Source organism: Alligator sinensis, unplaced genomic scaffold (assembly GCF_000455745.1).
Source record: "Alligator sinensis unplaced genomic scaffold, ASM45574v1 scaffold1102_1, whole genome shotgun sequence".
Taxonomy (NCBI): domain Eukaryota; kingdom Metazoa; phylum Chordata; order Crocodylia; family Alligatoridae; genus Alligator; species Alligator sinensis.
This window is the reverse complement of record NW_005842342.1, coordinates 1,061,336-1,077,485: the sequence shown is the minus strand read 5'-3', so window position 1 is coordinate 1,077,485 and position 16,150 is coordinate 1,061,336. Positions and strand designations below refer to the sequence as shown.

At 42.5% G+C, this 16,150-nt stretch overlaps 1 protein-coding gene across 21 annotated transcripts in view; it reads left to right on the top strand.

Moving 5' to 3' along the window:
- CSPP1 (centrosome and spindle pole associated protein 1) overlaps positions 1 to 16,150 on the top strand; it is a 123,299-nt gene that overhangs the window by 100,321 nt on the left and 6,828 nt on the right. For 17 of the 21 annotated variants that reach the window (XR_003095285.1, XM_025210227.1, XM_025210226.1 and 14 more), the window contains 4 exons: positions 4,776 to 4,831; positions 6,759 to 6,822; positions 11,640 to 11,749; positions 12,968 to 13,112. Coding sequence is in view for 19 of the 21 variants with exons in the window: in XM_025210227.1 (XP_025066012.1) it covers positions 4,776 to 4,831; positions 6,759 to 6,822; positions 11,640 to 11,749; positions 12,968 to 13,112 (375 nt within the window). In the remaining 2 variants the exon portion in view is untranslated. Of the gene's footprint in view, positions 1 to 4,775; positions 4,832 to 6,758; positions 6,823 to 11,639; positions 11,750 to 12,967; positions 13,113 to 15,673; positions 15,784 to 16,150 lie in introns of all 21 variants that reach the window. The other 4 variants (XR_003095284.1, XM_025210237.1, XM_025210242.1 and 1 more) reach the window with 3 other exon arrangements.

Genomic DNA, 16,150 nt, shown 5'->3' with positions numbered 1-16,150 from the left:
GGGATCAGCTGTTGCTGCCCCCGCTGCTGATTCCTCTGCTGCTGCTGCTTCTGCCTCCGGTCAGTGAGTTAATAAGGGGGCACACGTGCGTGCAGGACACACATGTGCCTGGATCCTCTCCTTCCTGCTGCTGGTTCCCGAGTGCCTCTGAATCGGCTGAATTCGAATCCAAAGTCAATACTTGCCACTTCATACAGGCCTAGTGGTGACTACTTAAGATCCCAGAACTTGTTTTATTTTATCAGTTCATTTAATGTATGAAGATACGAGCAAGAAAATGAAAATAATAATATTACAAAAATGGAAATCACTCCTATTAAAGCAGAAGGATGTACTAATCTGAGTTCTCTGGCACAACTTGGAAGGTTAGCTTTCTGTCTGAATGCTAAAAAATACTTTAATTTAGAGAGAGATTATCTTCCTTGGGCTATATGATTAACATATTGTAATTTAATGTTTTTATTATATTTGCCTTTGTTAATAGAAATGCTGCAGATACTGGTTTTAGAGAAAAGATGTAAGGTGAATTTTAAGGTTTTAAACTTCATTACTATTTTTATTTTTATTATGGTAATGCTCAGATGATTCTTTAGAACAGTAGCCAGCAACCATTTTTAGACTGCAAGCTGGAATGAACCAGCTCAGGGACAGATGGCCATGTGAATGCTTGGAACCGTCCGCTGTTGCTACTTCTCCCCATGGTGGAATGGGGAAACTTCTGCTGCTGAGTGCTGCAAAAGCCCTATCCGCAAGCCGGATTAGATAGCTTAGTGGGCTGGATATGGCCCGCTGAGTGTAGGTTGTCAGCCTCTGCTTTATAAGGACCTTGTTGTGTGTTGGTACTGTACAGAAAGTAGTGAATAAAGGTCTTAGCCTAGAAACATTGCGTTTAATAAAAGGATGAAAAAGGCTAGGAAGAGAGAGAATACTAAACATGCACATGCACACATACTAGTTTCCATGTAAGTAAATACATTTTTGCATGAATATTTTTATAAATATTGATGATTTCACCTGCTGTCAGCTTACCAGACACTTGTTCTCAGATTACTTGTAGGCTTTGTGGTAAGAATAAATATTGCCAAACGAAATGGAAGGTAGCCTTGCACACAGGTTCACAAGGTGTGCATCATGCATTGCAGTTAACAAATAAGTAGTTAACAAGTACTTAATTACTTGAATAACTAATTATTCAGTAATATTAGTATGCATTTTCATATGAAATTTAAATTAAACTTGATAGAGACAAATCCATTAAGAGACCCAGAGGGTTATTCCATGGTACCCATGCAGCTGGGATACTGTGTTTTTCAGTAACATTCTGCTGATCAGTAGGTTCCTATCTGTCTGTACAAACTTCCAAATTCTCGAAGAAGTGAAAAGAAAACAAAAGAAGATATCCTGTAATAAAAACATGGAGATACCACCAGGATAAGAGGGCTATCCAAAAGTCATTTTACCTTTTCGGAAAGTTATTTAAAATAAAGTGTTCTCTCAATAACACTGCAGTATAACATGGTAGTGTAGGAGTGATGTTGTAACCATGATGGTCCAGAGATCATGCAAGAGGCAAGGATTTCTTAGCATGATATTTTATATTGGACCAACTATGTAGCTGGGATAGAGTTAGACAAGCTTTCCAATGCCCAACACCCTTTGTCAGGTCCAATCAGAATGGGCTAGGAGCAGCACAGGTGTGCAATGTGCATGGTAAGAGAGGTTGTCTTAACAGACTTATGATTAGTATTGTTGGTTACAGTTTGTGTTTCACTAATATCCAGAGTTCCAAATCAAGGTCAACATCCCTGTGGTAGGTGATTTACATATATAGGTAGAGCCATTCCATATCTTAAGGAACTGCAGCTCTAAATGGATAAAACAGTATAAAGTAAGAGGGGAAAGGAAGAGTAAGGGGTGACATGACACCAAGGCTAAGTACAGACAGTCAAAAAGCCCAAGGCTGAACTGATTCAGTCTTTGCAGGTTAGTCTTAAGCTGCAAATATTGAACCAATAAGCAAATGAACAGACATTCACTTTTGATTCGGGAAATGCAGCCACATGCCTGCGGTGGCTCAAGCCAAAAGCTGGGGGGAGGGGGTGGAGAAGGTGCTAGAGCATGGCCCTCTGGCATGTAGCCAGCATGGGCTATGTATTCGCTTTCCTCTTCTTGCTGCCCCTAAGGTCTCTGGGATTTGCAGTCCACAATCACAGTAGCAGGACTCTGCAGCATCATTCATCACTTCCTCTTCTTGCTTCCAGGTGCCTCTGGGATTTGTAGTCCACAGTTGCAGCCTAGGATTTGCCCTTAGGATTTGTAGTCCTAAGTAAGCAGGTCAGGGCAGCTTCGTACTTGAGGGAAGGGAAGTTTAACCCCCCTCCCTGGTCCCAGCAGGGGTTTGTCAGGGGGAGAGGGGGCGGGCTGTGAGCTAGCTAGTGAAGCCAGTGAACCAGTCCTCACTGCTCCAGCTAGGGAGCAGAGAGGTAGGGCCAGCTCTGCTCTCTGGAGCAGACAGCCCAGCCCAGGGCTGCAAAATATTGGGATGCTGGGGGACTGATTTCACTTGAATCAGGAAGGGGTCTGGGACGGAAATTTCATAAATCGGTTTGACCTAAATTTGTTAAGTCTGATGCTACATTCAACCAGATTTATCTTTGTCACAACCCAAAGTTGTGGGTTTTTTTGTTTGTGTGCGCTTTGGCATCGCTAAATCATGTTCCCGCCAAATTGCAGCTCTTTTGCATTGTGGAGTGTTCTGCTGCAACAGAGAACCCGCGTGCAGGAGCTTTTCCCGCCGGTTCTGCAGCTTTCTTTGCATAGTGCATTTCTTTTGCATTATAGTAATGCGCGATGCAAGGAGTCCCTGCCATTTGTATTAAGATTCGCGCCACATTATTGGCCAGTCTTAATGTAGGCACACGTGGCGGCTAGCTATTGGCTTGCTAGCCGTACAAAAGGCTTGGGTGGTTTCCGCCCAAATCAGAGAGAGAGAAAGCACGTGGAGTTCGGGAAAGGAGCGTGAGGATCTCCAAGCGCTGCTGATCCATACGAATCCAGCTTTTTCCTTAAGAGGGCAACAGAGGTTTAATTTATCGAACCCAGCAGCCCAGACGTATCCCTATCCTAAGGACCCAATTGTCGAGCCCACGGAGTTTAACAGCTCCGGGGGACCTGGGAACCGAGTAACACTCACGGAGATACAGCTGCTCCGTGGGAACGAATTCTTGAACCCCGTGGAGCCTGATTCACTCCGGGGTCAAGGAACCGAGTTTATTAGAGTCCTCCACTGAGAACTCAAGCGGAGCTGAGCCTGAAAAGCTGACCAGCCTACACCGCGACCACCTTGGGTGTAAGTAAATAATCTTTTCAATCAACCATTACGCCTCCGTGACTGATTCTAGCTCGAGCGTCTCATACCGCATCGCGGTCTTTTCCGACCCCGTGTACCCGGGCTACCGGCCACAGCCTGTGTACACACAAAGACGGGTCCCCGGCTCGCCCCGGCTCGCCCATGGCGACCCAAATGGGATTTGGAGAGAGCTCGCACATGGCGACCCAGGCGAGATCGGAAGTCGGCCCGCACAATCTTAAACCATTTTCAACCATTTTGAAATTGGTTTATGTGCACTGAACTTCTATTCTGTTACAGGTTTAAACCAATTTCTGATCACTTAAACTGGTTTATGTGTAACTTCTGTCCCTAGCCTAAGGTTCTGAAACTTAAGCCCTAGTGCTCTATTCATTAAATTACTGGTGCTCATCTTTTGGCTCTGTGGGCTGGGTAAGTGGCACAGGTCAAGTCCATGGGCCAGATTGGGCTCCACATACCAGAATCAGGCCCCACACCATGCTGCTCAGCTCCTTGCCATCCGGCATGGCCTCCCTTGACCTCATGCCACCCCTGTCAGTACCATGCGCTTAATCTATCATGCAGGGCTGTACTATCCATCTTGCAGGGCTCTTACCCGCGTCTGGAAATTTGAGAGCAGGGGAGCGATAATTAGCTGCCCCCACTCTGCTGCTTAATTTTCAGGCCCATGGGCAGCCCCACATGATGCACAACATGGCCTTATGGGCTGATTTGGCTCATGGGCCAGGGATTGAGCATCCCTGCACTACACCATGCCACCTCCCTGCATTAGCTACTATTTTGAGGACATATAAAATTGGTGATTAGAATAACTAATGGTTTCTATCAGTGTTTTGAAACCCTATGTAAATCATAGTAAGAATTTCTGTGGCACAAGAGAGTCATGTTTCCAGAATCTGGTGCAGATAAATGTAAGTGGGTATATCTTGAAAGATTTAAACACCTTGTTTGTCAGTAGTCCCTACAACTGGCTATTCTGTATCTTGTTACAGTAATGCATATAATATACAGTACTGCAAATATATTCTTAAGAAAACCTAAGAAATGAGCATATAAAAAGACTACCATTGAAAAAATATTTATGATATTCAAATACATTAAATATTTTATTTGCTAGAAGACAGTAACCTTAATATTATTTAGTATTATTTACTAAATACTAATTTACTAATTCATTGTTTACTATTACATTAGGTTCCTTTGGATATACGTTAATTGACAGGAAAGCGATAAGGAATTTTTTCATGAAAATATTTAAAAATTTTTATTTTAAATAAGTTTTCTAGCACTAATTCAGAATGATCTTCATGTTTGTATAGAAATCTGCTGCTAAAATGTTTTAATGATTTTGTCTATTCTGTTTTATGCCAATTATGGTTTTTTTATTCTTCCTGGGCATGGATAGATATTATAGATTATGATGATTCTGCTCCTGGCTTTAACCCACGGAACATGGGACTGGTAAGAAGAAAAAAAAAAAAAAAAGAAAGAAATCTTTATTTTTTTTTCAATTTGCTGCACTGCATTTTCTCAGATGCGGGGAACTTTGTGGTTGAATTAGTGTGAATTGGAGATTGAGCATGCTTTAGTTGTTGAAATATAGGAATATATTTATCTAAGCTTGTTATCTACAGGTTTCCTTTGCTTTATGTGGGTTTTGTATGTGCGAATTTGCTCTTGTGCGATGACCCTTTTTATATCACAAATTCATTATATGCGAGGTAAATTCACTTTTATGTGATCAGTGTGGTGGAAGCCTGCAGTCAGCTGCTTTGTGTGTGGTGCATTGTGGGAGTGGCGCGCACCAAAATATAATCTCCTGTGTGGATCTGTGCTCCTCGCATGTTGTCTGTGACACAAGTTTCTGCAGTTGCCATCCCTATTATGGCTTCTAAGCATCCCATTAGCTTATCTCCTACCCATCTCTGCTGTTTGTGAGTACCAAAATTGTCATGTAAAAGTAGTAGAACTGGGTCTGGGGGTCAGCACAGTCACGGTCTTGGAACATATCCCTATTTGTTACATTGTAAAGTATGTTCCCTTTATGCCAATTCGAGTTATGCGCCGTTTTCCAGGAACACATGTACAGCATAAAGTGAGGGAAACCTGTATTTAGTGTTGAGGCAAGTTTAGGGATAGCACATAAGTCACCAGGTCTCTTCATTGAACCAGGAAACAGGCTCTGTGGCCAATCCATGTCTTGATCTATACCTGTGGCTGAATTTTTCAGTCTTGAACCCTGTATTGCCATATGCACCTGTGCAGAATGGAAGTAGATACTGTAATTGGAGTGAGTTGGTGGAGAACACTACTTCGGTAGCATTTACACTTTATGCAGGTGTACAGGACTAAACAAGGTGGAAGACAATAAAGAAGTAGGTTCTTTTCTTCCAAGAGGTGTACACAGTTTATTTTCTGACTCCACTAGAAGAACTGAATAAAGTGTGGGGTCAAATTACAATTCTCTGCCTGTTCTGCACTGGGGTATAATATTGTGCCTCCACGTTTCACAGGTGTGTGCTGTCAGGCAGGGTGCAAGGCTGTAAGGAATCTAGTCCTTGGAATGTCATAAGCAGTAGCTTTTAGATCATTGCTGTGACTTGTAGACACAGCTAGCAGAGCAGCTACGTGCTCAGAATACTGTTGCACTTTTATAGCTCTAGACAGCTACTGAAGTTGTCTTTAGACCTTTGATTTACAGTAAATATTCAGTTCCCTGCTGCCTCTGCTTTCTTTTCTCCTTTGAAATGAAAGTAGGTAGAAATTAAAGTGATTTTCAACACAGAGACTTGCATTTCAGAATTAATTCTGTAATAAATTGTTGCAGCCCTGTTCATTAAAAGTTCAACCTTCAAAGGGCATAATAAGGATAAAATAAATAATAAGTTTGTTAGTCCTACAAAATGTGATAATATCAGGGATTGGATATTATAATAATTTAGAATCATGCCTTTTTGAATAATGCCTAAAAGGCAGGAGCATATTTAGTGGCTTATATGAAATACAGTAGCAAATTAGATCTGGTTTCTAATGGAAGTGTCCATATTACAAAAAGCGCGCACACAGTTGTTGTCCCTGTAGGCAATCTTAGCAAAGAGGACTGCTATGGAAAGCAGCCAAAATCTGAGTAGTTAAGGACAACCTGAACTGTGTGTTTAAAATCTACCATTTTTACCACAGCGTAGGGCTGAAGTATACTAGAAAGCATTATTTTGTGCTGTTTGCTTCTCATGTGCAAAGTCCTATCTTATCCAGTACTTTATAATTTGGCACCTTTCACTCACAACTCCTACTACTTACTTTACTTAAAAATAGTAAGCAAAAACCCTCACTTTTCCACAGACACTTATACAGCTGAACTGAGTGTTTTTTGTTTTTACTTTTGTAGTTCAGGAATGACTCCAGTGAATTCTTGAAAAATTCACTATTGGAATCTGAGAGTGCTTTTATTGGTGAGTTTTAGTGGTATTTATACTTTTTATGCAATGTGTCATTTGATATGTTGTTGTTATAGACAACGTGATTATGCTACTGTTCTAAAAATCTCAAGTCACTAGATTTTTTCATAGGGGCAATTATCAGCATTTAGTTATTGGAAGGTCATCTTAAATTTGTCCCCTCCCACCACTGCAGCAGTAAAAGCAATGGTAAAGGGGCAGATGAGAGGGTGCAGGGGGCAGGTGGTAGGGGAGTAAAACTGCCCAAACACAGCCTCTTCCCATCCCCCCGCACCCCCTTGGCACCTTACCTTCGTCTTTCTCCTGCCTGTCCCCAAGCCTGTGTCCCAGCACACCCCCTGCTACTCCCCCCGCAACACTTGCACCTCCTGGCACCTGCTTCTTTCCCCATTACTGCTCCAGTTCCAGCATGTGGTTGCTCTAGCCCCAGTCTAGCTATTGCAGTGACGGCAGCTCCAACTGGGCCTTAGAGCTGGAGCCCAGGCCAGAGCCAGTTGATGCTGCTACTGGGCTGGAGCAGGACTAGGGCCACGCCAGAGCTGGAGGGTAAGTGATTGGGGCAAGGAGCCTGTGATGGAGGAGGTGGCAGGCAGAGGCAATGGGCAGGGCAGATTGGGGTGCAGAAGCAGTGAGGAGGGGGCAGCATGTGCAACTCCACCCTCAACCCTGACCTTGGGTTGGGGCAGAGTTGAAGCTGCAGCAGCTGCCCTCTCCCCTGCTGCCTTGTATTCAAAGCCAAGGCAAGGGGTTTTCCCCTCTTACATTAAATGGGGAAAAACTTGTCTTGAATTCAAGTAAATATGGAAAATGCTTCAGTAGACTTAGATACTTAGTACATTATATTGCACCGTGCTGAGTCCCTGACATTTTTTTAATACAAAAGATAGTTGGGCTGCTGCTTTTTTAACTGGTTTTAGCACCGAGATGACAGTTGATTTACAGGATGAATTGGATTACACTTAGGCACTGAAGTCTGCTTCAGCACCTAATAAGTGGAGTAGGAACTGTTACCTCAGTCTTGAAATCAACTAGTCAAGAGATCTTTCCATTCATATCAATATATTCAGCAAATATGGTATTTGAGGATTCTTGCTCTCGGGCTCCGAAGGTTTATATGGTTTATGGGTGCATGATCGCAGCATTCATTTAGCAAGATTTGACAGGTTTTTTTTTCTGTTCTTCCTGGGTCTCTTGTTGCTCCACATGCCCAACAGCATGGTTCTATATAGTGTTGTGCCTCCTTTCACAGAATCCACAGAGGAGCAATGTGAGACGCATCAGTTATGTTCTTTTTAAACTGTTGATGTCATGTAAATTTCATAGTCCAATGTGAAACGAGATGTGTAACTAAGTGTTTGAGGGTTGGACTCGTGTCTTTTTTTTAATGATTTTGCAAAACTTGGGATAATTGGGCCTTGTGTGGTATGCAGTACAAAGAGCAGTTATATGCGTTTTCCTCTAATTGGCCATTAAGGTTCTTCCTAATACCACCCGAAAGTCCCAAAGCCTGCAGTTTATATTCTTTAACAATAGGAGAGATACAGAAATTGTATGCCTGTAGATTTTATTATGAAACTAAAAACTACGCATTTGGTGCATTTTTTTAATGTGTAGCTGTTGCCTCTCTGAATCCAAGTAAGGGAAAGAATACTTAGTGCCTGTCTTTATAAAATCAGACTTCATGTTGGGAAATTACTTAAATTGCTTTCCAGTATCAGGTAATTAATAAAAAGAAGGTATAACATGGCATCAACAAGGGGAATCTTTCTACTTGATTCTGTGAGTAGCCTGCACTCAGACTCCTCTCGTACTAGAAAATATTTCACTTACTTAAATTGTGAAAGGATGCTCAGTGGTATGTAAGATGTAAGTATAAAGTATTAAGATAGTGCCTGTCCCAAACAACTTTTAGTCTGCAAAATAAATTTCAAAAGACAGGGTACTCTGGCAAACCCAAGTAAGGTGGTGACAGTAGACTCTGCATAGCTTACTGGTTTGAAGATGCTTGTGGCTGTGAAGGGTAAATCTAGAGTATACTTTTCAAGAAAAACTTGCATTCAGTATAAAAATACAAATAAAAGCACGAAAAACAGTCCATTTCGCCCCCTCCCCGCTTTTCATAACTTATTTTCAAATGGTATACCATATTCTGGCATATCACCAGGCAACAAGCGAGAATGGAAGTATGGGTTTAGTTATACAGTAGTTCCTACTTGTGTGCATCTCTGCTATGTAACAAGCAAAGATCTGAACTAGGAAGACTGGCACTTGGCAATTTTTTTACAGAGAGTCTTGTGCAGTATATTATGGCCACATGCAGATGTTACATTTCTACTGGGAGATTCACCACTCTTTTAATAGAAATGACAAGCTTATAAGCGTTAATTCAATTTCTTCTGGGGGAAACGTGCCTCTTTTGGCAGATCTTCCAGGTCTCAACCTTTTGCAAGAGTGCTGGGATTACACTGATGTCTGGAAGGCATAATGAGCAGGAGAAAAGGGGTGGTTGCAGGCTGAGCACCTGTACTGCTCCCTCTCCTGGAATCATTTCTAGCAGTGGACATTTTCCACTGCTAGAAATTAATGCCTGGTCATGGCCTATGTCTGTCTCTCGTCAATCCTTATAGTTACTCTTCATTAGTACCAAATGCACATTCAGGGTTTTGAAAAACTGCTTGTAAAAAAAACCTACTGATTGATAGATGTTAGTTTTTATGTGGTAAGAGTCCAAGTGAAATTAGGAATAAAAACTGCTGCTGTCTGTGGGCTACTTTGTCTATGAATTATGATGTCATTTCTGTAGAGGCTTGTAATAGACACAATGCTTATAGTAAAAAATTTTGAGCAATAATGGTAGGTTTTTCCAGTGGAAAATGCTAGGATCAGTCTTTCAGCTGGCTTGCCAGAAGGTTAAAATATAAGTCAGTATTAGTTTGGAAAGCCAATGTATTTCTTAGATTTTATAGACATTAGGGGCTGGAAGGGACCTTGTCCCCCCTGCTGCCAGAGGCAAGAAGTCTGCAGGGATCCAAATGCCTTTTGAATGAGTCCAGAGTAGGTGCTTGCACCCCCAGGGGGGAAGGAGGGAGGAGTCTGTTCCAGACCTTGGACACTCAGACTGTAAAAAAAAAAGTTTTTCCTTATATTGAGTCTGAATTGGCCTTCTAGAAGTTTTTGGTCATTAGACCTTGTTATCCCTTGGGGAGCCCTAGTGAACAACTGTTCTCCCAGATCCTGATGCACCCCCCTTATATACTTATAGTATTAATCCTCAGCGAAATTCAGGGAAAACAGATATTGGAAAACGGACTTTTCATTTTGCTACATGTCTTACTTGAACCTTAATTATTAAAATTAATGTTAGTCCTGCACTTTGAAACCATTCTGAAATAAATTTCAGAACAATATATGTTTAATAGCTTGTGATGAATTATTTTATACTGGTGGAAAACTGCAGACATGAAGTAAATATGTATGTACTTGGTACCACTTCTACTTGTATTATGATAAACGAACATGATTATATGCAACTATTTCAGAAGCTCAGTATGTAATGGCATTGCTTTATACATTTAGCAGGCATACTGGAGTCCTTTAGGTTGACTTAATAAATGCCATTATCTTTATGGCTCTCATATATTTAAGCTTATGGTGTTTAGCTAATTTGCTGTTTCAGAATCAAGTAGTAATGAAAAATATCAACCATTTGTGTTTTAACTTTTTTGCATGCTATTTGAAAAGTAGGTTCCAAACTGAAGAAAGAGTCCAAATGAAATGTTTTGAGATTTAAAAAAAATCTCAAAATGATTTTTTACTTTTGAAATGTTCCTCAGTTTCTTCATCTTCACAACAAATAATTCGTAACAATAGAATGTGTTCTTTTTGTAGTAAGGCTGTGAGGGGGGAGGTCTGCACGACTGACTGTCATTGAAAAAGTCAAGTGTGTTGGAAGCACAGTTTTAGGTACAGTGGAAGAGGAACTGCGCCTGCTGTCTGCACAAAGGCAGGGGCAATGGACACACTGAACCTAAGGAGCAATCCAGCAGCCTGATGGTCAGGCTGGCCATCTCAGGACCATTCACATGCATTTCAAAGCTGCTACTGTCTGTAGGCTACTTCCTCTATGAATTATGATGCCATTTCCCCAGCAAAGGAAGCATTGAAAATACTTAAAGGAGCAGACCGATGGGATCAGCCTGAAATATTTAGGTTCCATTTAATACTACAAAAACAGAGGGAAGAGGGGACTCGGTGATAAGCAGGGATCCTAGTTTTCTCTGATTTTAAAAAAATCCCCAATTTTCGGGTTAAAAATAGTAACCCAAAATCCACATTTTTCCATGATCAAAATGAAATAGCACTATATAGATATCTATATATTACCGGTGTTCAATTTTACTCACAGAAAACTGGATTTTGGATCACTTTTTTAAATCTGAAAATTGGGGATTTTTTTATCAGAGAAAACCAGGATCCCTGGTGATAAGATGACGCAGTCACATATGGTGTGTGTTTGGGGGGAGGGGTTAATGTGGGTGGAGCTTGCAGTTTTCTTACATGGTTAAGTCCCATATCTGATCTAGGGGCCAGCTTGACTTGTAACATCTTATAAAGTTCCAGAATCCCTTAGGAGCTTTTCTTCTACAAAAGAAATACCTCTTGATGAGGGAGATTTCTTTCGTTAGCATGTCTGAGTCAAGTGTTGTATATTATATTAGCACTGTTTGTTTAAAAACTAAATGCCATCAGATCAATTCTATGAGGTAAATTGGCAATTTTGTCTAAAGATTTGTTCTCTTTCACTTTTCCAGATACTAATGGGGAAACATTTCCTGCTTTAGAAGAAGGTTATGTATTTTCACAACCCCAATCATCTGCAAGGGAGAGGAGACGACTAAAGCATAAAGCAAAGGATTTTGCTGTAAGTATGAAATGCTCCTTTCCCTTCCTCTCCCTGCTCCCCACACTTCACACCCCCATACCCCTTCAGTATTTACCTTCCAATGAAAGACCTGGAAAAGCTGTCACAGCCTGAGATTAAAATGACTGAAATATTTATTTTAAAAAGATGATGAACTGGAGGCAATAGGACATAAGTAGAGAAAGTGGCGATTGGTTTGGAGAAAGAAGACTGGGTTCTTGTGGTCTGAGACAGAAGATGCAAGTTCCAGCAGGCCAGTCAAAGAAATCAAAGGAAACTAAACATGTAAAAGAAAAGAATTTATTTTTAGTAGTTTTCAAACCGTGTAGCTCAGTGGTGCGCAACCTTTTGGCCCTGTGGGCCAGATGAGTGGCGCACAGTTGGTCTGTGGTCCAGTTCCGCCCTGCCTGCCAGGATCAGGCCCCGTGCTGCCCTTGGTTGGCCCTACGTGGCCAGATCGGGCCCATGCAGGCCTCCTGGCCCTGCACACCCAAGTTGGCTGTGCACCACCCTGCATGCCTGGTCTAGTTTACAGGGCCACACTCTACCCCACAGGGCTCCCCATAATTCAGGAAATTTTGGCAGCGGGGGAATGGTGATTAATGTTGCCACTGCTTCACCACCGCTATATTTTTGGATCTGTGGGGAGCCCTGCAGGCTGGATGATATGCCAACAGGGGCTAGGTCTAGTTGGCGGGCTGGAGGCTGGGGGAGGATCTCCAGATTCAAAAAATCAGACCTCCATAATGTTAATCAGTCTGTCAGTCATGTTCAGTCAATCAGTCATGTTAGTCTGAAGTCAGGCAGAAGGCAGGGTAGAGAAGCACCTTAGTGAGCTCTTGCTCAAGAAAGTTTATGCATCTTGGATTCAGTTACTCTGTAAAGTACATCTTTACCCTGCCTTCTGGCAAAATATCTACAGGTACAATGGTGAATACCAATCTTCAAAAGAATATTAAACTTCATTCTCCTAGCCAAGCCAATCTTAAGTCTTAGGGGAGTTGGATATTATCCTACAGCTCTGTACTATAAGGTTTTCCTCTTAAGTCTCTGGTTTCAGCTGAAGTCAGATGTGTATCTCAGCTATTCTAGCAGTCTGCATGGCTGCTAGTTTAGTAGATGTTGTACATGTATGAAATAAATTGGTCATTTCTCCAGTAGCCATTTAGAAGTGGCATAATCTTTACTGAAACATTCCCTGGTTTCCTAAATCTGCAGAATGAAGTCCCTGTCAGCCAGTCTTCACTGCCTGACAGCTTCTCTTTACACTCAAGCTCCAGTCTCAGTGTTAATCAGCTGAAAGCCAGGAATGAAGAACGATTGAGAAGACTGACTGCACTTCAGAAGAAATCAGTTCCCTTAGGTAGGCCTTTGGACATTAGCAATCTGACTCATTGTGGTTAAACAAGAAATTGACTGAAACGGGTAAATTGGATTATTCTGAAATAATTTCATACTTTGTCTCCTGGAAAATTGGTTGATCCACAGACACTTGAGTTAAAGTATGTAGCACCTTTTCAGGGGTATAATAAAATGACACGATTTGTGATGCCAAGTCTAAAGAGTTCTGGCTAGGACAGTGATATCCAACCTAATACCTGACCTCTCAGTGGAAAGAAGTAAATCCTGCAAGACAGCTGGCCAGTTGTGCTATACACATGGAACTGTGTTCTGTTTTCACTCCAGTGGAGGTCAGTAAATGCCTGAAAGCATGGGGTCTCATTACCTGAATATGAGTTATACAAGCTAGAATTATTGTTGGCTATGACTTTCAAGCTGCCGTTCTTTCTTCTGAGCTCCTATGATAGAAGTGACATGCCTGGTGGCTGCATGTGGTATAGAAAGTCAATTCCCTTTTGTTTTAACTATATCTGCCTTTAATTACACGTGCAGATATGTGCCCCAAGCAGTACGTTGTGCATATTATTAGTGTAAATCTCCAATCCCATTTTAATGTAATCTTGTCAGTACCCCTGTCTGAGCAGTTATAAACATCTTACTCGCTCCTTATTTAGCAGGGATATCAAAGTACTTTAGGGACTGTAGAAAGCACAAATCCTATAGAACGGTTTGGGCCAACCGTCTTGGCAGACATTTCACAAATCAGTCCTGCACCCTTCCCCAGTGCCACTCTAGTCACCATCCTCTGCCTGATCTGATCTTTCTGCTTCCTTTTCTGTGCTCCCAAGCCAGTCTACTACTTTGCTTTCTATTCCCTCCCCAATCTGCTGTGTGCCACACACACAGGTTGCCTGTGCCACATGTTGACTACCTCTGCTGTAGAGTATATGAACCATGATATCTTTCCTTGACTTTGTTGCTGTGGGTACTCTTGGTCAGCAATGGCTACTGGGGCCTCCCCTGCACCCTAGGGTCACATCCGGACAAGCGTGGCCATGCAGTGTGGTGCCGCAAGCTTGTCTGCAGAACTATGTATTGCGCATTTAGATGTTCTCTGTGCTGCAAGGGTGTGCTGCCTGTGCGTGTACGACTTCACTTTTTTTTCCCCTCAGGTTTTTTTGACCCTTGGATATCCAAGAGTCAAAAACATATGTGGAAAAATAAGAAGCAGAGCAGTGCACACAGGCAGTGCGCACTGCTTAAAAGTGGAGCCGGGCTGCCCGGAGCCATGCTTCAGCTGCTGGCCAGGCTCCACGCAGTAGAATCACTATTGCTGCAGCCCAGGGAGGCCCCCAGGACCCCGGGTAAGGCTGCTAGGGCCAGCCCAGTGCTGGCCCCAGCCTTCCCTACCCCATCTGGGGTAACTTGCCATGTGCCAAAGCACATCTGGCACTGGCATTCCCTGGGGACAAGTAGCAGCGGTGCAAGGTGTGTTGCCACTACTTGTCTCCAGGGAACCAAATGTCTGTGCTCATCTGGACATGGCCTAGATGTCCTTGTCTGCCTGTGCTAGAGACCTGAATCACAGACTTGAGTCATGTGTTCCTTTGGTAGAGAAACAGATGCTAGAGACAGGAGAGGAGTAACAGATCAGGTACATAAGAGAACTATTGATCTGAGTTGCAGAGAACTATTGATCCTTCTCTGAAACAGTGAAATCCTTAGTGTCTTCTTCTGTAGAGAACAACTCATTATAAGACTTTATTAAATGCATGACACATTTTCAGCACTTTTGGAAGTGGCACAGGAGGGAAGAACAGAGTCATTTCCAGGCCTGGTAGGTTTGCCATGCCAGCCACATCCAAGAATGTAGACAAAGGGTATTCAGTCTGTTCCAAGGGACTTGAGGATGTTTTGGCAGTGGGTGAGAACAGACCTCGTTGTGGCAGATGTGCCAAAGTCCAGGCAGCAAATGCCTCCCAAGCCCAAATATAGGGAGAGAGACCCAAGGAAGCCAGACCTATTTGCACATGAAGGCTACCAGCCTCATCTAGCTTTCACATGCAAGTACTAGTTAGCAAGCATTGCTCACAAAATAAAATTGCCTGCACTGTGACAAACTATCTTAATTAGTGACCTGCCTTCCTCTAGACTGTGGAGGAACTTTTAAAATCTGTAATGAACAAAGGGCAGGTGACAGGTAGTACTTCCCTGCAAGCAACACTAGTGAGTCCAGTATACCTATACTCTCCATGGCCATATCTGAGGCAACAAGAACATCAACCTGGCACAAGCAGCTGGGATATCTCAGGAAGGCCCAAATACTGGAAGATCTTCCCTTTGAGGGCAGTGAACATTTTAATTCAACAACTGAGACCCTCCATTTGTGAAATGACTCCACAACTACCTTACATTCCTCGCATCTCCAAGAAGAGATGAAGACAGACAACAGCTTTCCTTTGGCCAACAGCACCTATCTGGTACTGTCACCAGTCCCTAAGAAAAATACCAATACAGTACCCAGGAATAATGCCCCCCCCCCCCTTTTTCCCCTATGACTTTACAATTCATGTCTTTTGGTAGGCAGATTTGGCACCAGTGTTGAGAGCCTGCCTGAACCTTTTTCAGTTTTGCAAGAAACCTAAACTCTTGATGACTTCCAACCCATGAGGCCTGGAAGTCAGAGATGAGAGGTATTCTGTCTAATTCATTCTGCTACTTTAATCTTTCTTGTCTGTTTTTGCAGTGGCCATTCTCAGGAACTGCTTTTAAAGTAGTTATGTCTCCTACAGTTTGGAACTCTGGAGGAAGTAGCCAAAGGAGGGTCTTTGACATCTCGCATTCATTTGCCATTTCCAGTTGTGTATAGTAACTCTGACCTCATCATTCCCTTGCAAGATTCTCACGAGTTCAGAGCTCTCAACCTGCAAGATGCCTAGTCAGATAGCCATTTGTCCAACCTGGTGTCACATGGTTCACTAAATTATTACTAAATACCTAGCCTAGTCACCTTATCTCTGCCTGACATTAGTTTCAGAGCAGTAGTCACATCCTCTACCC